This window comes from Furipterus horrens, unplaced genomic scaffold (assembly GCF_987537825.1).
Source record: "Furipterus horrens unplaced genomic scaffold, mFurHor1.1.pri manual_scaffold_7, whole genome shotgun sequence".
Lineage (NCBI taxonomy): Eukaryota > Metazoa > Chordata > Mammalia > Chiroptera > Furipteridae > Furipterus > Furipterus horrens.
This window is the reverse complement of record NW_028327177.1, coordinates 138,018,052-138,040,591: the sequence shown is the minus strand read 5'-3', so window position 1 is coordinate 138,040,591 and position 22,540 is coordinate 138,018,052. Positions and strand designations below refer to the sequence as shown.

The 22,540-nt window shown below is 42.3% G+C and overlaps 1 protein-coding gene and 1 non-coding gene across 2 annotated transcripts in view; both read right to left on the bottom strand.

Moving 5' to 3' along the window:
* The window catches only part of SACM1L (SAC1 like phosphatidylinositide phosphatase), a 38,957-nt gene that overhangs the window by 12,388 nt on the left and 4,029 nt on the right, over positions 1-22,540 (bottom strand). Inside the window, exons 2-11 of the mRNA XM_090284628.1 lie at positions 14,480-14,577; positions 11,676-11,750; positions 9,905-10,032; positions 8,188-8,337; positions 5,562-5,621; positions 4,695-4,728; positions 3,839-3,940; positions 1,776-1,861; positions 946-1,032; positions 386-454 (exon numbers count right to left, since the gene is read on the bottom strand). Of these exons, the coding sequence (XP_090140754.1) occupies positions 386-454; positions 946-1,032; positions 1,776-1,861; positions 3,839-3,940; positions 4,695-4,728; positions 5,562-5,621; positions 8,188-8,337; positions 9,905-10,032; positions 11,676-11,750; positions 14,480-14,577 (889 nt within the window). The remainder of the gene's footprint in view (positions 1-385; positions 455-945; positions 1,033-1,775; positions 1,862-3,838; positions 3,941-4,694; positions 4,729-5,561; positions 5,622-8,187; positions 8,338-9,904; positions 10,033-11,675; positions 11,751-14,479; positions 14,578-22,540) is intronic.
* On the bottom strand, positions 7,938-8,100 carry LOC150005358 (U1 spliceosomal RNA). Its single transcript, XR_016512582.1, has one exon. It is a non-coding gene; the product is annotated as a U1 spliceosomal RNA (small nuclear RNA).

Sequence of the window (22,540 nt, the reverse complement as noted above, 5' to 3'; positions counted from 1 at the left end):
GTTGGAAACGGTCAGTAGTGATGGCTGCACAACATTCTTTTTACTTTTTTAAAGATTTTATTTTTTAGAGAGGGGAAGAGCAGAAGAAAAAGAGGGAGAGAACCATCGATGTAAGAGGACACAAACATTGACCGGTTGCCTCTCGCACGCCCCCCACTGGGGACCTGGCCTGTAACCCAGGCACGTGCCCTGACTGGGAATCGAACCAGCGACCTTTTGGCTCACAGGCTGGCATGCAACCCAGTGAGCCACACCAGCCAGGGCTGCACAACATTCTTAATGCCACTAAACTGAACACTTAAAATGGTTAAAATGATAAAATTTTATGTTAAAAATTTCATTTTTTGGTTTGTTTTGCTCCCCCAGAAACAAGTAAGAAACATACCAGGTTGAGTATGACTTGTTTTCCATAAATAATTAATTGCGAATCAAAATGCCTTTGGAAACCATCCATCTAGAGAAGAAAAAAAAGTTATACACTTTTATTAGAGTATACTGTAAGAATATTTATTTATAAGATGTCTTAAAGTATCTCTTTAAATATTCTCTCTGCAGAAGCCAGAAGCCTCTGGACATTCTAAATACCATGCAGTGAAGAGTAATTACAAGCCACTCTGCTCCGAACTGCAATAGCACTGCTTCAATTCAAACACAATCTCGAACAGGATACACAAAATACTCTAACCCTGTGTGGTTACAAATCTTACTGAAATCTCTAAACTTTGAATTTGGGACGCCATCCAACCACGGCTTGTTTTTCACATTTCTGACCTGCCATCGACACAGCCGTTTGACTTAGAGGGTCACTACGTGCCAGGGTCAACGGGAAATGCCTCAAAGATGAGGGACTCTGACTTATGAGGAATAAACGCATGCTCTGCATGTAAATTACAACGTCAACACGCTTCTTGCTTAGAAGATAAGGAAAGCACAGAAGACACATACATGATTTGCTACTTTGTTGATCTGTGGCCGTGGTTTGTACTTGAGGTTTGGTCTTTGAGACCAGAAAACTGGTATCGATCCTCGAGTCTGAAAGAAAAGAGAGAAATGTGAAAAAAGAAACATCCATGCAGACCAGTTTTTCTCAGCTCACTTACTGTCACGGGTATATACCCATCAACAAGTGCAAAGGAAAAAATATGAACACAACCAACGATGAAAGAAGCCCATGTGTGCCTGCTCCTAAAGTTCGTATTCTGTGGAACTATATTTGGAAAGGACCTTGTCTTCTGATTTTACATACACAGATCAGTGTTTGCCCTAAATTCTAAAATAAACCAATCTATCTACAACGTGAAATTAACAGGTTGCATCTGTGATGTCACTGGCTTTATACTAAAACTGGGAAACGGCGGTCCTCGTTCTCATGGGAACCGATGTGCTTAGCCACTAAGCTCTGGAGGAGCAAGCGACCCGCGGCTCCCTCAGGAGGCAGCAGGAAAGAGATGATCTCGCAATTAAGTGCAAGGCAGACAGAGTCAGCTGTCCTATCGTCACCGCCCTGAGTGAGTCTACAGGACAGAGCCACAGGAGGGTTCCATTCCATAACCCCTTCCCCTCCTCCCCCTGCCCTCACCTTAGGGATTCAGTTCAAGGGCAAGAAATGCCAGTAAGTGTGTGCCAGATTACTGGCATACCTTTGTTCCAGGGGAACTTTTTCCACATTGTAGACAAAGATATTACTTTAAGAAGGAGGGGGGAAGAGAGGAATTTCAATAACAAACAGAAAATTGTGATCCCAGCAGAAAAGGCCAGCAGGCACGTGAACTTGCCTGGACGAACGAGGCTTTGCTTCCATTGTAGTGCACAATTTGCTCTGTTTCTACAAAGTTAGCGGCGTGGCCCTCAGAATCAATCCCTGAATTGAAAAAAAAAAACAAAAAACTGTACTTATCACATAAGAAACACATCAGAAACTCACTAATTCAATGTAACGTGGAGAGAATTAAGTCAGTTCAAGTTACTGGAAAAGTACTTATAAAAATACATTTTAAACAAATGCATAATACATGATCAGAAAGCCAATAGATGCTCATTCATTTTGAACAGGCTTCGAGGGCAGTATTAAGGACCTATTAATAAATAAAGTTGGTTGTTATTTATATATCAATTGTTTATACATTCACAACCCTATAATTTCTCCAAAACAGCGTTTCTCAAACTTGAGATATATTAAAAAAAAAAAACAAAACACGAAAAAACAAATTTTCAAGGACTCCTGAGAGTATGTCCATAAATCCTAGTTTAAAAAAAATACTACTGTAATAGATTGAAAGTTAAAACCAATAAAAACAATATTTAATGCAAATGTGGACCATTATGTTAATAGTACTTCATTATAATAATTAAAATGGTCCAGCAGAAGCTTATAATGATCAAAATGATAGTGGAACTATATGAATGTATTACCTATTCAAAAAATTTAGTTAAAGATTATGTCTCCAGCCCTGGCAAGGCGGCTCAGTTGGTTAGAGCATCATCCCATACACCAAAAGGTTGCTCATTTGATCCCTGCTCAGGGCTCAAACCTAGGTTGTGTTAGAAACAAGGACATAGTGACTCCCAAACCAGTAGCAAAGTCATTGGTAACAAAGGGCAAATGTAATTAAAGGATCTCTGGGAAGGGAGTGGACAGTATTAGCATATTCACAAATCACAATAGGGGCATTTAGATGAACGCGTTAGATTGTACCTCCTGAGTATCCGGTCATGGAGAAACGGGGAAGGAGGAGAGGGGAGGGGAAACTAGTTGCGTTAGGGCGGGGAAGCTAATCGCTCTCACCTTAGAATGGCAATTTTAGGGTGGGGAAGCTAAGACTATAAAACCAGGTTCCTTTGTCTATTTGGCGCGCACATTCTCCTGGCTATGAGGGTGCGCCCGGCTCTGCAGACTCGTGAATAAAGGCCTCGTTTTACTGCTCAAGTCCTGTGTCCCAGTTTTTATTGTGAGCGTTTCTCACAGTTGCAGGTTCGACCTCCAGTTGGGGCACGTATACAGGCAACTAATCAATGTTTCTCTCACACAGTTATGTTTCTCTGTCTGTCTGTCTCTCTTCCTTCCTCACTCTCTACAGTTGATAAACACACCCTCGGGTGAGGATTAAAAAAAAAAAAAAAAAAGTTATGTCTCCATCCAAGAATCTCTAGTTACAAGGGAGCTGCTAACTAACTCTGGTTCTGTGATCTTGGCCAGCTCACTCACTGCAAGTCTTTCTTTCTCTGCTATATCACCTGGAATAAGGGAGAGTAACCAGATAACTTCCTGACCCCAAACTTCTACGACTTATCTAATGGCCCACAGGATTTCAGTCCAATAGTCTGCCCCCACACCCCCCCCAAAAAAATTAGAGAAACTCCTTTTCATGACAGTAACTTTTAATACAGATATTAAAAGGTTGATTTAAGCAAATCAGCAGTCGCTAGTACAAAGTTTAGAGAAAAAAAATGCTCAAACTGTAAGTCTTCAAAGTTGAAGGCATTAACTCAAATGCCTAGCTTTCCGCATGCAAAGAAGCCAAGAACAGGGAAAGTAAGTACTTCCGGCGGTGAGTTTAGGTTCTGGGAACTGCACCGAGTGCAGCCTGCGGTCACACATGCAGCAAACAGGCAGGCAGGCGCAGTGGACAATGTCCCTCAACGTCTGCCACGGAACTGCAGTGGCCGGGCTAAGGCACAGAAGTCCTACCTAATTGTTTTAATGAAGCAGGAGGTAAGTACTAACCGAGGCTCTCAAGTGATAATGTAAACAAGCAAACTCTAGGAGGTTGTGGTCACATCCCTGTAAAATGAAACACTGCATCACAGACGCTGAGTCCTGCCGACAGGGCAACCCTACCTCTCACATAGTAGCGCACCCCGGCTCGGAAGCAACTCCTCCTCGAGATGAGAATCCAATCAAAGCATTTGCCGTTAATAGAACACGAGTGCATAGTGATAACTGCACGGCGTTAAGGAAAATGGAACAGAGCAATCGCAGGTGTTCTTCCCAGACGGAACAATTCTGGCAGGACGGGCCCCGTCTGCCGGAGTTCCCCATTGGCTCCTGCAGGCACAGCCCCTGACGGGCGCTCACCAGCACCCAGTGCGCCCCCATTCAGAGCAGACTCCTTCTCCTCCCTACTGGCACTATGATGTAAACTTCGTAAGTTTTTAGTGGAAGCTTCCAATTAGATAATCAGACTCGTTTTGCATTTGTCCCGATTTCCCCCCTCTGCAAGCATTATCCATTTTTATTTTTCCATGGCTATTTCAAACGACAAGTATAATTTGTAACTGTAATTCTCCTCTCCGAACTGCAGATCCCCCTAGTACCTGAGTCTAACTTTTTAAATTTCTACGTCCAGTTTCCATATCAATAGTAAGGTTTAAACTACTTTTGTTTATTGATACGAGGTCTAATAAAGGCAAAACATAGAATACCTATTCCTTTCTTTTAAACCTCCAGCCCCAGGACTCTTGAATAGAGAATAATTTAGTCTATAAAGAGAACATTTTTTTTTTTTTAAAAAAAGGTCATTTACAACCAGTATGCTAAGATTTTATGTTAATGGTTTGATTTTGTTATCAAAAGCAATTTCTACTAATTCTACAATACTCTCCTCATGCAATATTTGAGACTGTCTCTAAATCTGCCTTATACTGATTGATATTCAAATAAAGACTGCTAGAAAACTAGTATAATGTAAGGATACAGCCATGTAATACTGGGAGGGCAAACCGATGGACCTGAAATGAAGATATGCATTACATTAGGAATCAACATATAAAATATGTTTAAACATGAGTGGGTAATATACAAATATAACAAGGTAGGAAGGTTATGGGTAATGTTTAATTTTAAAGAAATTTCTCTAGTTAACATTGTCTTCCCCATTAAAAAGTTTAAGAATGCGCTATAATCGTCTGGACTGGAATATTCACAGATTTGGGAACACTAATCAGACTCCCTGTAGCTGCGGAAGGTTTACCTCCCTCCTTTGCTCGGTCTTGGCCTCCAACAACTTCTCTTCTCTAAGGAAAAGATATGCTCGTGCTGTTTGCAGCTCAAACCGCTTTTGTAAAAAAGCAAAGCAGATGATAAGAAGTAAAGCCATTAGGCGACTCCAGTCACCCAGGTTCAATGTGTTTCGCTCCCTGGCTGGGCCTCATCTGTATGCGCTAAGGACCGAGGAAGGGGACACCTGGGCAGGGCTCCCGGGGGCCGGGAGGCAGCCCCGACCCTAGCGGAAGACAAAGGCAGAAGCTCCCCACGTGCCCGGGGACCTAGCCCTGGCCCTCCGTTTCTCCATTGCTCATCCACCAAGGCCCAATCTCTCTCTCATAAAAAACGTGTTTTTACTGAAGTACTTTTCTCTACTTAAGGCGTCTACAGGAGATGAGCTGTTCCTCCTCAATCTAGAAAGTTGTGAGAGAGCAGACCCGATCGAAGTCTGTAAGTCACCAACAGGGTTACACTAGTGTTACCCACACCGCTGGTGATTGGGTAGCCATTTCATAATACGTATTCAATTAAAACCCGGGCTGTAACAAATAAGCAGGTTTTATTTAGCGCACATTACCTCTGGCTGAGCAGAAAGTTCTCTCAGAAGATGACAATTCCATACAAACCGCTGATCGGCCTAAGAGAGAAGTTTTGAAATTAATAAAGGACCCCCTGCCAAGGTGAGTTTCTACAGAAAGAAAACTGCGACAACCAGTGTTCCCACCTGGTGGCTAGAAACGGGCCTCGTGGACATGCCCCAAACAGCACCCCCGTCCCCCCACACCAGCCCCTCCTCCTCTGCGTCTTCCTGTCTCACTGCCTCATGCCAGTGCTGCCGGCCCGGAAGCCGAGAGTCCTCCCAAGGTCTTTCTGTCTCACGTGTTCAGTCAACCAGCAAGTCCTCAGTCTCCCAAATCCATGCCCTCTCCGCCAGGCCCGTGCCCACCACCCTTGGCCAGCACCTGACTCCAGCCTAACCGCTCAGGGCCGGGCTTGGCCTTCCCCTCCCTCCCTCAGGCTGCCCGCAGGAGTTCTGTAACGGGACAGGTCTCCTGTCCGCGGGAATTCTTCACTGGCTCTCTGTCATCTGAAGAACCAGATCTCGGCGCGGCCTACCCAGTCCTGGGATCCGGCAGCCCCTACTTAACTCTCTGATCTCATCTCTGGCCGTTCTGACTTTCAGACTATAAATACAGAAGCAGCCCCTCTAACAGCTCTGCAGATGAACCAATCCTCTCCGTTCTCTTTGTAAACACACCAGCTGACACAGCCCCCTGCCCGCCACCACCGCCACCTGAGAGCCACTCAGCCGTGACCAGATGAGCGGTGCGCTTCCTGCGCCAGCCGCCCTTGTTATGCATCATTACGTAATGTAACTAAACATTCTATAAAGCAATAAAGTGTGATACAGAAGCAAACTGTTTACATAAAGCTGAATGGGCTGGAATTTAACTCGATAAAAGGCAAGCTGCTAAAACAAAGCCGCCCCTGAATGACAAGTGGGCGCGGCAGCCACACAAGGGCAGCGAAGCCAGTGAAGATCTGCGGGGTTCTGCAAGCACACTGCTCTGGGTCAGGACCTTTGGAGACTCAAACTGGAGGTGCTATGGATGAAATTTATCTAGAAAAGATAATTAGGAATCAAGGAACACCAGACACAGAGAAGCCTATGGTCCTACATCAAAAAACTGACAAGTCAATGCAAAATTTTAAGCGAAGATAAAATGTTTAAGGCATATGTGGTGCATTTATCACTTCTATGATTCCCTACGTTAACTTCAAGACTCTTGATGAGCTGACAAAAAAATCCCTTTCCCATCCCCACAGATGTAATGGCTTCTTTTTCAGTTTAGCCTATTACTGTCTCCATCATTGTCACCTGACCACTAACGCCTATTTGTCATTAAATCGCAGCTCAAAAGTGATCTTTGTAAAGTAGTCGCTGACTCCCCGAGACAGAGTGAGACCCACCTGCCTTCAGGATCCCATCGCACCTGGGTACTAATCTCCGTGACAGCACACGCCCCTTGTTTTGTGATCCCCTGGGCTTCTGCTTCCCCAGCAGACTGCAGGCCCCCCCAAGGCAGGGGCCCCGTCATTCCATCCTATGACCCAAGCGGCTAGTACAGTGCCTGGTATCAAGCAGGCATCTGCGAAGCACCTGACAACCAAATGGACAATGTAGCCACTCCTTTAAAAAGCAACAGTCTCTCTGTAGTTAAAAGCCCAACTTCTCGCCTGCTTAGCTTATATCTGAACTTACAGCTAAGCCTACATAAATTTTACAAGATTAGAGGATGAAATCTCAATAAAGTGAATTAATTAAAACATTGATTTAGGTTGAACTATATGAAATTATTATTTTTATTGGTCAAAACTCATTAATTACTGGCAATTTCATATGGTCCAATCTAACAGGTAACCAACAGCAACCTTTTAAATTCTGTCTGCCCCGTAAACACATCTAAGGTTTGTTAATAAAAAAATCAAGGCAGCATCATCCAGGTTCCTGAACAGCAAAAACCTTAACTTGATATAATTTGAGTCCCAGTTTTAAAGATGAACTCATCTTAAAAAAAAAAACACAAAAAACAAACAAAAAAACCCCCACCTTAAACAAAAGGATATTTTTCAAGTTCTTAAGTCAGTAATTTGTTACTTCGACACCACTGTAGCCATTACCTTTTAGAACATTAACTTTATAAGCATAATTAGGTGACTAATGCTAATAATAACTGTCAGACTACAGGACACCTACAACTAGGAAATCACCAACACATGAGCTCAGGCAGGACTTCTGACTGCCTGCATCATGATTCTCACTCCTGTCTGTGTAACATATACAGACTGGGATCCTGAATTTGGGATTGATTTATATTTGAAAATATACAGCCAGCCAGCCAGGATTGAGAAAAATCTATCTATCTATCTTTTTTCTTCTTCTTTCTTTCCTCAGGGGAGAGCGCGAACAACAGCCCCCCACTGCCCCAAATTATGCTGTCGAGTTTCCCACATGTGGGGAAATCACAGGGGTCAGCACACCCAGAGTCAATGAATAAGCCTTGCCCTGGGAAAACCACCTTCGTAATTACGGTACCTCCCTGCCAGGTAAGTATCAATATATATTTTTATGGATGAAATAGAGATATGCCTCTTAAAAAAAGAAACCCAAATAAGTAAAAATAACTGACGATTCAGCTTACCCTTTCCAAGAGACTCATTTCTTGAAATTCTGGACTAGTGTTTGACAGCCGCTGCAAAGTATGGGTCAGATCATATGTGGTTGAGAAGTAAAACCCATCCACACTCAAGACATGGTTTATCATCGCTAGGAAGGTTTTATTATCTTGTAACTGTAAACAAAAAGGATAAAAACAAAATCAGTCTACCTCATACTTGAAAAGCAATCTGTCAGCATGAAAAAATAATGAAAATAAAAATCTGTAAGTCTAGGCCTATTAACTATCACTGGTACAAGAACACTGCTCAATTGTAAGGTATCATTATATATTAATTGATTAGGCAGAACTCCTTCCCTTTGGTATCCTTCACAATTTTTACTCTAATGGGCAAGAGTTATTTTAATGAAATATCACCAACTTCAGTGATGACCTACTGTGTGCCAGACACTTTATGTAGATTTTCTTTTACCTTCAAAAACAAACCTGCTAGGTTAGTAATTATCCTCACTTGACAAATGCAAAACACAAAATCACGAGGGGCTTAGTAACACAGAGAGTAAGCAACAAGAGGATAATGCCATCCACATTCTTCAGAAACTTTACTAGGCCCTGGCCGCCTAGCTCACTTGGTTGGAGTGTCACCTCAATAAGCAAAGATAGTCAGCATTGGCGGTATAGTGGTGAGCACAGCTGCCTTCCAATAGGCAAAGACTGCGGGTTCGATCCCCAGTCAGGGCACATACAAGAATCAACCAATGAGGGCATGGATGGGTGGAACAGCAAGCAACATTTCTCTCTCCCTTTCTCTCTCTCAAACCAATAAATAAAATTTAAAAAGAAACAAACTTAACTGACTGTGGAAGATGCTAAGTAAAACAGAACTCTTTAAAAAAACATTTTAAGTCCTATAAAGGTAATTTTATTTTCTGATAACCATTTTAACTGGCTTTCCCAATGAATACCAAGACTGACATTTGTTTGTATCTTTGTTTTAGAAAACAACTGTTGGTGTTTGGTAATTATAAGACTTAGCCACGTCACCAAAGCCTCGGGCTGTGTACCTCGAGTCTCCCGACAGCGACAATACCAGCACCCCCACAGTTAGCAATCTCTCCTACGCCCCACTTGTGTTCAGTCTGAATCTCACTTGCAGCGTTGTCACTCCTGGTTTGTTTGCACTTTCACCTCTGGTGGGACAACCTTTAGTTACTGCACCAGGATGACTGAAATATAAACCACTGCTGGGGGACTGATATTAACAAAACACGCTAACTGTGATCTGTGCATACAGAAGGAGGGCTGTTTGAACACATATGCACACACTTATATCCACAGGTGGGAAAAGTGAAGAAAACTTTTCTCTGGGGAAAAGGGGGATGAAATAGGATGAGTGGAACTTCAAAGGTATTTAACATTTTATTTCTTTACAAAAAGAATATGAAGTTAAATCCGATGCCGAGAACATAAGCATTTTCTGTTTGTCCTTTTCTCGCCATATGAAATTCCGTAATTTAAGAAATGAACCGTTTTTGTTGTTTTTTTAAACAAACCAAGTGAAATAAAATATATGAAGACTTTTTAGAATACATTTTATGGCCAGGTATAAAGGTATGTAAAGTGACCTTGCTGTATGGGTTGCTTAAATAATTAGGTTTAAAAGTCCACCAAACATGCCTTGTATCCCACCTCCCTGGAACTACTTTGGGTTTTGCAATTAGTAAGTGCTTCCATTTCTTACCTGAATATCAGTTAAGTGCAACATTGTCTTCTTATAAGAAAGAATGTCAAAATCTGTTGCTTTCCAGATTACATGATTGAAAAATTCACCTATTTTTATCTTTCTGGTAATAACAATTAGATAATTTCCTGCAAAAAAGCAAAGCCAAACTCAGATAAATATAAATAAGACAACTCAAATGCCAAAGCAGCAGTCCTTGTTTAAAATCTAAAGGCTAGTGAATAAGAATGTATCTGCTATACAGATGAAAGGCCTAAACTTTTAAAAACCAATCTCATAATTTATGTTATTGACAAAAATTCCGATTGAAAGTTTACATCTTTTTCTCAAAAAAGATAAAAGCAAAGGCTTTTGAGAGCTAAAGGAGTGATCTTAGCAGATCAAAAGTAGGGACAGAGATCCTTCTCTCTCTCTCTCCTTCATCTACAAGGCAAACAGGCCTCTGCTAATACATTTCCCAGGGTGTAGCTTAAAGGGCCATAGGTCAGGAGATCTGACCACTGCAGGACAATGTCCCGTCTACACTATTCCTTTGTCCTTCATGTCACTCTATCAATAGAAAGGCAGAGAAATGTGTTGGGGCGGTAGTGTTTAACTAACAGCTGATGCAGCGTTACAGATGGTCCCCAACTCACGATGGTTTGACTTCGGATTTTCCTACTTTACGATGGCACCAAAGTGATAGCACATTCACTAGCAGCTGTACTTTGAATTTTGAATCTGGATCTTTTCCAGGCCAGTCATATGCGGTAGGACGCCCTCCCGCGATGCTGGACAAGAGCCGTGGGCCGCAGCGCCCAGTCAGGCCCGTGATCACAAGGGGAAACTACTGAGAGTCCACAGCGCGCTCGTGGGTCAGATTCCGCCCGGCTGCGGGCTATGTGAGTGCTCTCGGCATGTTTAAGGTGGGCTCGGCTGAGCTATGAAGTTCGGTGAGTTGGGTGCATTAAGTGCATTTTCGACTTACGACATTTTCAACTTACGATGGCTTTACTGGGATGTAACCCCATCGTTAAGTCTGGGGTTTCTGTACACAGATGAGCAGCCAGGCAGCAAGGAGCCTGCAGAGCACCACGCACGGTACCAGCCCTGATCCTGGCCACCTCCTCCCCCACGGCAGAGCAGGGTAAGCCTTTCCCACTAATTAATCTTAAGCTCTGTTGTTCAGGGCTCTCCTGCAAGTGCCCTCCCTAGAAGTTCCCTATGTATCCCCGTCCTAGAACCTGTCACATCGTGCTGCGGGAATTTGCTACTTAAATGCCTCTCCTTAGACTGTGAAGCGAGGACGAAGGGACCGGCATCTTTTATACCTGAGCACTCGGCACAGCACCTGACACAGCAGGAATTTTTTTAACGTTCAAAAAAATTCAGATAAACAGAATCACTTTCCTAATAACTCAGAACGAGGTAATATTCGCTAAGATGCATGATGTCTTATTCAACTCAGAATGAAGTTGAAGGCAGAATACGCTGGTCCGTGACTGTATTAAAAGTTTTATTTAAATACTCTTAGAATTTATGAAAAATGTTTAGTTGACTAGGGATTTCAACTTTAACTGAAATAAAACCCAAAACAAACTTCTTTTTAAATAGAATCTCCAGGCTGATAAATTTACCCATTTGGTGTGTATCACTGTTACAAGTTAATGACAGACACCTAATCTACAGATTATCACATAAAGCACGATGTGAAAAGCATGCCTTCGTCTTACACACGAATTGTGTCGATTTAATTACCTTCTTTGCCCACCAGAGCTTATTTGTTCCTTACCTGCCACCAGGTGGATTGTGCCCAGTATACCAAATATTGGTCTCGTGACAGCTGAAGGAGGAATATCTTTCTTGACTTTGAAAGGAAAAAAAAAAAGAAAAAATCACACTCACCAAGAGAATGGGAAATTTAGTTTGATTTCAATAAAATTTCAACTAAGTCAACATGCATGATTTGTTCTTAGAAAGCAATATTCCTCCATTCTGGCAGAATTCAAAATAAAGATGTCCAGTTGTATATAAAGGTCTCTGCCTGTCTAGAAAATGGTGTCAAAGGTAATATTCTCCAGCATTCTTACCAGGTAAATTATGGGTTATTTCTAATGTCAATTTTCAATTAAATGTATTTAACTTCTTGCCACAAAGTAAGTTTTTATCCCTTTAAGAGAATTAGAAAGTAAATGGAAAAACAAAAACAAAAAATAAATAAGTAGTAAAATAAAATTAAAAAGAAAGTGAATGAAGGAGGGTTGAGACAAGATTCTAACTGCCACAGACAACTAACAGGATGCGAGAAGGACGTGCCTATCCACGCCTAAGCACGCGAGATGGGCAGGTGCAGGTCCCCGGGAAGCAGAGCAAGGGGAGCCCTCCTCCGTGTGTCTGCCAGTAACTTACACAGGTATGAGGGAGGGACCACCATCAACTGCGACTTTACCAATTAACGCCCTTAATAAATTAATCTATGGATCTTAGATTACAGGGTTAATTTCAAAATTGCTGAACTTTCAGTTAATGTGTTTCATAAAACATATTTTGTAGGACTCTAGTTTAGAGAATAATGCCCTGGCAAATAAGCTTATTTTGCTCCACCCGTATTGCTGCTATTCCCTCTCCAGAGTCAGAACGCACAGAGGAGCATAAAAGCTCTGGGGCGTGCAGCAAGAAAGCTGTCCCACTGTTTAGCTCATGGCTTCCCAAACTCATGTGGCCATAACACTTTCCTCTCAGTCACAGCCGAATCATCACCTCGGAACCCATTTTGAAACACGGCTGTAAAAGCCAGGTTCTTTTTCTTTAAGGCAGTTCTAGTATTCTGAAGAAAGTAATTCTGAATAAGGTCTAAAATTCACTTCTGTTTCACTCAGTAATTCAACTTACTTAGCAATGCTCTGCCACAATTAACTAACATGAAAAATGGGAATGCCAGTGCAATGAAAAGCCCAAAGTAAGCCCTGAGTATACTGAGACCATCGGATAAACTTAAACCCATAGAGCTGTAAGTTATACTAAGTGGAGCGGAATAGCAATAAACCTATGGTAATTCCTAAGAAAACAGGTTAGTTTCTCATAGAAGAAGAAAACCCCTCTCTCGCGATGGTCTGTGCTTCCAACAGGCAGAGCAACTGAAAGCGAGTCCTCCCCTCTTCATTACCACCTTCAGGTCAAAGCATCGCTTCCTGTGTATACTGATGAGTGTGTGTATTTTCAGTTTTACATCCACACTGTTCGGGACCTTTAGCTTTGTCCACTGAACTGCGCCTGCAATCTCTTCCCACAAATTAAATGTCACTGAAAAGTCAGAAATAAGTGAAAATACATCCATACTAAATAGCTTTGATATGACCCTAGGCTGTATCAATATGGTATAAAAAAGTAGTGGAATTAAACTTTAGGAAAAGGGCACACCATTGGTTAAAACCAATCACATATCTAAGAGAACAACCACAAGCAAATGTCAAATTATCAAAGTAAAACAGAGCTCTAATTCCATTTGATCAAGTGAAAACTATATGTGGTCCTTACCAGAATAACCACATAACCAAAAAAATGGAAGTGCACAGTCATACCTTTCTTAAACTTTATTATCCTTTGCAAAATATTTTCATACTCCACTTTATCCAATCAAAGGGTAAGTTTACCAAATGCCTACTATATGGTTACTCAAATAATGTACTTAAGAAAAAAATAGCCCTCGCTTGGTGTAGCTCAGTGGATTGAGCGCCAGCCTGAGCACTGAAAGGTCGCTGGTTCAGTTCCCAGTCAGGGCACATGCCTGGGTTGCGGGCCAGGTCCCCAGCTGAGGGCGTGTGAGAGGCAATCGATTGATGTAGCTCTTGCACATCGATGCTTCTCTCCCTCCCTTCCCCACTCTCTCTAAAAGTATATACATAAAATCTTAAAAAAAGAAAAGAAAAAATATAGAACTCTGTCTAGGGGTGAATTTTAAACAAATTAAATATGAAATTCTAAACATGATTATCACATGGTACAATTATTTGTCACCAAAATTATTTTACATTAATCTAGTCAAATCTGTGTTCTACAGAACTGAAAAAAAAAAGTTTGGTTTTTAAACCCCAGAGAAACAAAACCAAAACATAACTGGATAGATGGATAAGATAGACAGCTAAAGCTTAGAAACATCATTTGCCTAAAACACAATTTTAGTCAATGACGTTTATATTATTTTTCATTAAATTATCCTCAAAGTCATGCATTTTAAAAAACAAAAGCAGCTATTAAAATTCCACACACTTAATGCTAAAACAACCTTCTCACAGTAGAATACCTTAAGTCTTACAGCTACAGACATTAATAAAGCCAATCCTGTTAAGAGTACAGATAAGGAAACAAATAAAGAAATAATTATGTTCCTAAGTCCTTACAGAGAGTAAAATTTTCAAGATCATTTCTCCTTTTCATAAAAAAGGAGAAAGCATAAAAACTGAATGAGGTAGAAAGAATTAAAATTTTATAACACACCCAGAGATGCACCCACTAACACACCTCTGTGATTAATTTAATTATTGCAACTTGGTATGAAATCTCTCTCAGACACTTCTAAACCTGGCTATAAAATACCTGCGAGGGTGACCTCTGTGGACACACGGTCGATGATGAGCACGTCATCCGCTCCATCATCACAAGCTTCCACATAAAATTTTTCAGGTGTGATATGCCTAAGAGAAATTTAAAAGCATAAATAAATAAGTGAAATAGACGTCTAATAGGCTGCTTATCATAACAACGTCAGCCGGGTTTGAATCTGACATCAGGTCCCCAGCTTTGGAATCGATGCAGCTGCTAGGCAGTCCTCCCTGGTCAGCGCTGCTCTTCCCACGTGCATATTTAATGTTGACAAAGTGTTACTTTGCTGGAAAACCAGCAATTTGACTCACACAAGAAAACTGCAATGAATTCTAATGCACTGTATTGAACATGGTGCAGAAGGCAAGCAAAATAGCAGTTGGCAGCACAATCCGAAGAAGCAGACTACCTGCGCTGTGTGACCCTGGGCAAGGTATCCATCTTCTCTGTTCTTCAGCACATTACCCATAAAGTAAGAATACCAGACTCACCAGGTAGTTTTGTTGTGAGGATAAAAATGAGCTTATTTTCCATAAGCATTGAGAACAACATCTGAAACATTGTAAGCAAGATCTAAGTATTAGCTAAAAATACTAAGAAACACATTTTTAATAAAACATTTCCAGGAAATTGTTTAATAAACCACTTTGACATTTGGGTGTTTCTGTTTTTGTTGTTGTTTTGGTTCGGATGCCACATTAAAAAAATGAGAATGAAAAAGAAAACTTTTCATTCTGCAAAATAAAAAATAAAATCAAGGGGGTAAAATTAGGGGTGGGACAGATAACTGAAAACACATGCGACTTTGTAACGGGAGTCCAACACAAGTAACCCTCTGTCCCTCGGGAGATGACTGAACAGCTCAGGCAAGCCACTGACGCATCACTAGGGACCGCGTCACTAGGGACTGTCTCAGGAAACACTAACGATGAACAGAAACAAAGTGAAACGCAGAGGCGCTGACCCCACGCGGCCGGCGGCACAGGAGGAAGTGCGACCCTCCAGGAGCTAACTCAGGCTGCGAGGAAACTGTCCCCACTCCAGCCCCAGGAGCTGATCCTCACTGTTCTTAGACGACACTTGAAAAAACTTGTCTGTGCGGCAGCCGACCTGAGGGGTTTTTCTTTTCCTTTTTAATTCTTCTCCGCTGATTCCACTCCCCTTGCCCATTAGAGACTCACGCAGACCCACGCACGCAACCCTAACTCACACCATTCCCTACTTACCGACCACGTGAGCTATCTGGTGTTACAGAAACAAGTCCTGCAGTAGGACAGACAGACTGACCACGGCTAAGTTCTCAGAGGAATGATCAACCCTTAATCATCCAAATACTACTCACATCCTTTCATGGTTCTCTTGTAACTAACTTCTTAATATTAGGCTAGTTTCCTCCATTTGGGGGCCTATGCTAAGGGAACGAAAATCCATTTTAATATAAATCAAGCAAAATGCAATAAAGACGACAAATCTCATGGTCCTCAGTTCGTACTAAATACAATAGTTTGTTCCTTTCTGCTGCAGAATAGTATTCTGCTGTATGGGTACATTCCAATTTGTTTATCCATTCACTTGGAGACGCACACTGTTTGTTTCCAGTCTGGAAATTATAAATATAGGTGGCATGAACATTCCTACAGATGTATGAAGACAGACACACGCATTCACTCCTCGAGGGTGACCATCTAGAAGGAAAACGGCTGGATGATATCAAAGTAGTTTAGTGCCTGCAGAGAGGAAAAGAGGGGGGACTAGGGGCACAAGGAAGCTTCTCTGGTGATGGATGTGCTCGTTATTTTTGATACTGGAGATGGTTTCATGGGTGTAGCACTATGCTAAAATGTACCAAACGGCACACTTCAAATACGTGCTGTTTACTGTATAACAACTATACCTCAATAAAGCTATTCAAAGTGAGAGGTCCGTAAAACAAAAATAAAATATAATAAAAACTTCCGACAATCCCACATACAGGGTACTTACCTCTAGTGTTAAATTATTTTTTTAAAAACCCAACACATCAGCCCCTGTCTGCAGAATGTTTAGGCAAGTGTAGGTTGCATTCTAAGAGTGAGACCATAAATGTATTGAAAAGCTACCACGATCTAAGCAATACCCAAGCTCTGCGGACTAGGAGGTATGTGATAAATAGAAACCAAACACAAAATAGAAAAAAAGAAATTATTAAAAAGCAGACCTGAAAACAAGACTGCCTTATAAAAGCTTTTGAAAAATGCGCTGTCCCTAAATCAGACGGTACTTTGCTAAGCTTTGCTCTTCAGAGCCCCTCCGCGCCCACACCCCCAGTCCTTGCAACGTCGTGTGAAGTGCCTGTGCAGCGGCCCATGTCCCACTGCAGCGTGTGGGGCTTACACAGGCTCGGGACCCGGAGTCACATGGCACGCTTTCCTGCAATGGCGCACGCCATCACGGAACATCCTGTTCTACCTCTAACATACCAGGGAACTCTGTGAGTACTGTTCATAATGTTCAAATGAATAACAATTTCTCCTGTGTTACCTGATTTTCTAAATTATTATAACAATGATAAGAACAGTCCATCGCCAATGCTGCTTTAGCATTAAGTCAACTACCAATGATTTGTTTTAGTCCCAGCAATACCCAGGCAACCATCCATAATCACAGTCAATCAGTAAGCACACGTAAGCCCCGTTTATATGGGATGATCATAGTTGAAATATTATACTTAGTATGACCCAAAGACTGCCAAATTATAAGAGCTCTGCATCAGTAGTAATTATTGGGTTGGTCAAAAAGTCCATTTAGTTTTTTCATGTTTACCAATAACTTTATTGATTTGGATATTTTGAGTATGTCAGCTGTCTCGTGAATGGTAGAACACTGATTGTTTTCAATTAATGTCTCGATTTGATCGCTATCAACTTCAACTGGTCTACTCAGCCCTGGAGCATTCTCCAGCACGGAACTTTGCAACCCACTTCTGACACATTTGATCAGTCACAGCACCTTCTCCATACACTGCACAAATCGTTTTTTGGCATTTCAGTTGCGTTGCTACCTTTCTTGACATAATAAAGCATAATGTGCCAAAAATGTTGTGTACTTTCCTCTATCTTCAATATTAAATGGCTGCACAAAAATTACCCAATTTGGATGTTTTTTTAACACGCACACTGATGTGACAGCTGTCACAATACAACCCAACGGAACTGTTTCAAATGCGGTTACAGACAACTAAGCACCGCTAGAGCCATTTCACATAAAAAACCAAACTTTGGCCAACCCAAGACACTCAACAGGCTTCGAGATTTGCAGTTAAAATCACAGAGGTTCTAATGCTGACTTTGCTTTACGGCTACGTAACGCCGGCCAAGTTACAAGCGCCTGCTCCGTGCCAGGACTTGCTCTAGGTCCTCGTGGTCCAAAGTCCTGGGTCACAGAGCTTACATTCTAACAGGAAAGACAATCAATATGCTAGGAAGCAATTCTGTGACTTCAGACAGCAGTAAACACTATAAAGAAACTAAAGGTACAGGGGAGATTCTGGGGGTGGGCGTGGTGCTCAATCTTCTTGAGGATGAAATGAAACAACAATAAAAGCTCCTGGCACAACTGTGATCAAAGAGAAGGAAAAACAAACAAACAAACAGAAAGGGCACCGGAATGTCCAACAGCCACGCTACCAGACTACTCGCTATCTGAAGGGTCACAATTTCTGACTCAGAATTCTGGACGGAGCCACGCTGCTAGCCAGGTGCAATGACAGAATGAAGCCATTTTCCGCTGTGCCATGTCTCAAAAAGATAGCTCTTTCCCTCTTTCTTAGGAAGGAAAAGTCTGTTTCACAAACATGGAGTACATCGAGAGTTAGACTCGGAATCCAGCCCAGGAGAGACGTGCAAGACACTCCCCTGAGGACGGTGAGGAGAGGTCCCGGGACAGCAGCCGGAGGGACGCGGGACAGAGGCTGCCGATGTAGGCCTCGGGGCCAGAATGAATCGCCAGTTTCCTGACATGTTTGAAAGGAGCTTTATTGCTGAAACTGAAGATTAATTAGCGGGAGAGACACTGAAAAAGCCAAGTAAATATAAACAAACAACTGCTTTTAACTCCAGAAAAAACAAACCAACCAGTTTATAAGGTCATGTAATTAAAATGCCCTACTGACTTCGTTTGAATCATACCTACATAACCATAACCACTGCCCTACTGTTAACTATACTGAGGAGAGGAAAAGAGAGCGTGGTACAGAAGCTAAGGTCCCATCTTCTGAAGCAGGAAGTCATCAGAAGACTAAAACTGGAAACAAAGTCCCCAGGGACCAGCAGTAGGCGCCACTGCCCAGGAACGTGGAGGAAGACCCCTGAAGGAGTCGCTGCGGCGGCTGCGGGTGGGCGTCTCTGGGCGGCGGGAGCTGGGGCTGCCAGCGTGCCAGGCTGCCTTTCCCTACAAGCTTTGGGCACCTATACTTTAAACCATTTATGTGTATGAGATCAAAGCAAACAGTTAAAAATGTGTTAAAATAAGAAAAAGAAAAGTGGGTGTAACTATAGATCAAGACCGAGTTCCCGTCCAAGGGCTCTGGGACTTCTGCTGGATGTCACTCCCAGGGAGATGCTGCTGGAACCTAAGCTGCTGGCACTGTCAACAGGCTGTTTTGATAATGTTACTGAAAATGGCTGCAGGTTTGCAGCGACGATGACAGGAACGGTGACTGCCAGCTAATCGCCATTTCTAAGAGGAGTCGTGACAGGTAAGGACCCAGAATCCCACCAGTCATAACAGCAGGTGTTGTCCCCACTCAGAGTGGCCTCACATCCCTCTGCTGTCCTCCTCTTCCTGCCTTGCATTTCCCACCACCCTTTACTTGGCCTGAACAGTGAGCTGAAGTACATCTGTTCTGTGTAATAGATTTTATTCTCTAAGTTTATGCTTCCCTGGTCTCCTTTCAAAAGCCAGTGAAACTTAACTTGAACTCTCCAGCACCTATTGTCGGAAACACTTGAGTCAACGTCCAGCGGTGTGATGTTTGCTGGTGTGTACGGTTTTATTATTTTTGTCTTTAATCTTCACCAAATAGGCTCCCAGGTCTGTAGACAAGGACTGCAAGCTTATCCACTTCCAACGTCATTTTTCACACAAGAAGAGAGCAGAAGTTCCCATCAATTTTCTTAAAGAGACTGTAACAAAGGCCTACATTAAGTTGGTTTTTACATATGGCCCTTAACTAATGTTTTCTTTGGCTCAGTGACAGAGTAAACAGAACTTTAAAAACTGCTTTTCTTTCTCTTAGCTAAGAAAAGATCTTGACAGGTCAAATTTTAACTGGACTGGATGTTATAGTGTAACTAATAAGAGGAGAAGGAGGGAGTCGTGTGTTTTCTCTGATTAGAAAGTCTACAATGTGTCACCAAAGCCAAGCTTGCCAGGAGTTTTTCAAAATTAACCAGTGAACCGGCCCTAGTAATGAATGTAATGAATACATGAAAACCGAGACAGAAGACTCAACGATAACAACCAATCTAGGAGAAGACCCTCTCCCTGCTGCAAAAAGAATGGCTCTCGATTGCTGCACTGTCTCACGATCCCATAAAGGTCTCTCCCATTACTTACTGTATGAAATAGATTTTAGAAGTTAAGGCAAGGGGAACTCCTCTAAGAACACGACTTGCTCGTTAACTATGCTGTTGATAACAAATCTCTGAAGTTCAAAGTAATACTGTGTTCTCAAAAGAGCTCTGGTCCTATGTAAAAGCTGTCCGTGAGGTCATGGGAATGCAATGGGCATCAACTATTACCTCTAACTGAACAGGAACACTGCCTTCTTTCTTTCAAGACAGGGGATTCGATATCAACGGAGAGTTCTGGTTTCTGTTAGGATGACACATATCCTGAGAGATGAAAAGGACATAATACTGAAATGACAATTGCTTCCTATTGACAACGCTCATTTGGTTGACTATTTGCCTTTTATGGATTACTGCCAAAGTATGGGGCAAAAAAGAAATCACAGGGAACTAAAAATTAAATTCCACAAAGGCCATTCTTACTATTACATTTAACACAAATACGTTTAATCGTACAGCCACCTGGTATTCAACAGCTTTTAAGAGTGCTTTTAAAAAATTACTCTTGTTAAGTTTTTAACAAGGCAACATAATTATAATATAAACACCAGATGTCATTTTTATTTTCTTTCAGTACTGGCAATATGATTTTCCAGTGTCTGAAAACATACCTTTTTTTCCCCATGTAATATTTACATAGTTCAGGAAACGACCTCCTCAAAACCCTTTCAAGTCACGGTAAAATTAACCTACTTCAAAAATATTACTATTTGCTGGCCTCACACCCATCAGAATGGCTATTATTTAAAAAATAAATAAAAAAGCTAACAAAACAGAATAACAAATGTTGAAGATGTGGAGAAATCAGAACCCTTGTGCACTGTTGGTGGGACTATAAAAAGATGTGGCCACTATGGGAAAACAGTATGGTGGTTTTCCAAATAATCAAAAACAGAACTAGCTTATGACCTAGCAAAGCCATTTCTGAGTATATACTCAAAATTGAAAGCAAAGCCTCAAACAGGTATCCGTGCACCCATGTTCACAGCGGTATTATTCACAAAAGCCAAAAAGATGGAAGAAAACTAAGTAGTCACTGGCAGATGAATGAACACACAAAATGCAGATCACACATAAAATACTAGTCTTAAAAAGGAAACTCTGACACACGCTATAACACGGATGACCCTAGAGGACATTATGCTATGTGAAATAAACCAGTCACAAGGACAATGCTGTGTGGCTCCACTTATGTGGGGTACTTGGAGGAGTCAAATTCCTAGAGACAGAGAGTAGAGTGGTGGGCGCCAGGGGCCGGGAGGGGGGCGGGCGGAGAACGGGGAGCTCTTTAACGGGGACGGAGTTTTGGTTTTGCAAGATGAAGAGGGTTCTGGAGACGGACAGTGCTGATAGTTGATCATGTGAATGTGCTTAATGCCACTGAAGTGTACACCTAAAAACGGCTTTATGCTTCGTATATTTTACCACAATTTAAAAAAACAACAATAAAATTACTACTTGCAAAGGAGCATGGTGATTGTCACGTCATAAAACTGTTGCAAGAAAGTCTTTCCTCAAAAATCTTACATAAAGAATTAAACCAAAGTCTTAATGATCGCATTTACCATATCTCCAGTTGAAAACGTACAGGCGTAACAGTTTACCAGCCCGGCTAAGCAAAAAGTACAAACTCAGGTAGTAAAGGAGGGTCCTGGGAGTCTCCTACACCCACACCCAGAAGGTGCTCCCACCACCGCTCATCCTTCCTCCCCCTGGGTCCCAGCGGCGTGTCCCTCATTGAGTGACTCCTTGGGCACCTCTCCTATAACCCAGGTTCATTCCAGACAATCCAGGAGCCCCACCCAGTCCCAGAGACCAATGTGATACTTCTAGGAAGGCAATTCATTTTAATTCCACCTTCGTCTTCAGCTCCGAGGTGCCATCTACTTCCTATTCTCTGTCCATCCTAAAATCCATTCTCTCCCAAAACCAGTCTCCTTCATAAGAGCAGACCTAATATGAAGGTCTAACACACAGCAAAACCTCCCGGAGGCCCGGGCCCTCTAAAGAATGCTCTTCCGCCAGCACGCTCCGGTCCTTAGCTCAGCCCGGCCCTAAAACACCCGTTCAGAGTGCAAAGGAACTACTAGCAGGACAGCTGGCTGAACCTGCAGGCTGCCAGGCCTCAGGAGGCCTAATGTGTGGCTCGGGAATATGCATTTAAGACAAGCACAGCACGTGATCCAATGCGGCCCAGCACTAACCTGGACTGTCCAGCCCGAGCCCCCGCCCAGCCGGTGCCTGAGATACAAACTCCCTATCATCCGTGCCTAAACTTATGAAGATCATCTTAGCCTCCCTCCATCCTTCCTCGCAGAGAGATGTGTGAATAATCTGAACGTTCACTGGACCAGACAGACCGCAGATGCCTGCGTCACAGCGCAGCTCAGTTCACATCTATTCTCAGGGTTGAATCATCCCTGCCCTGCCTGACCCCACAGCTATG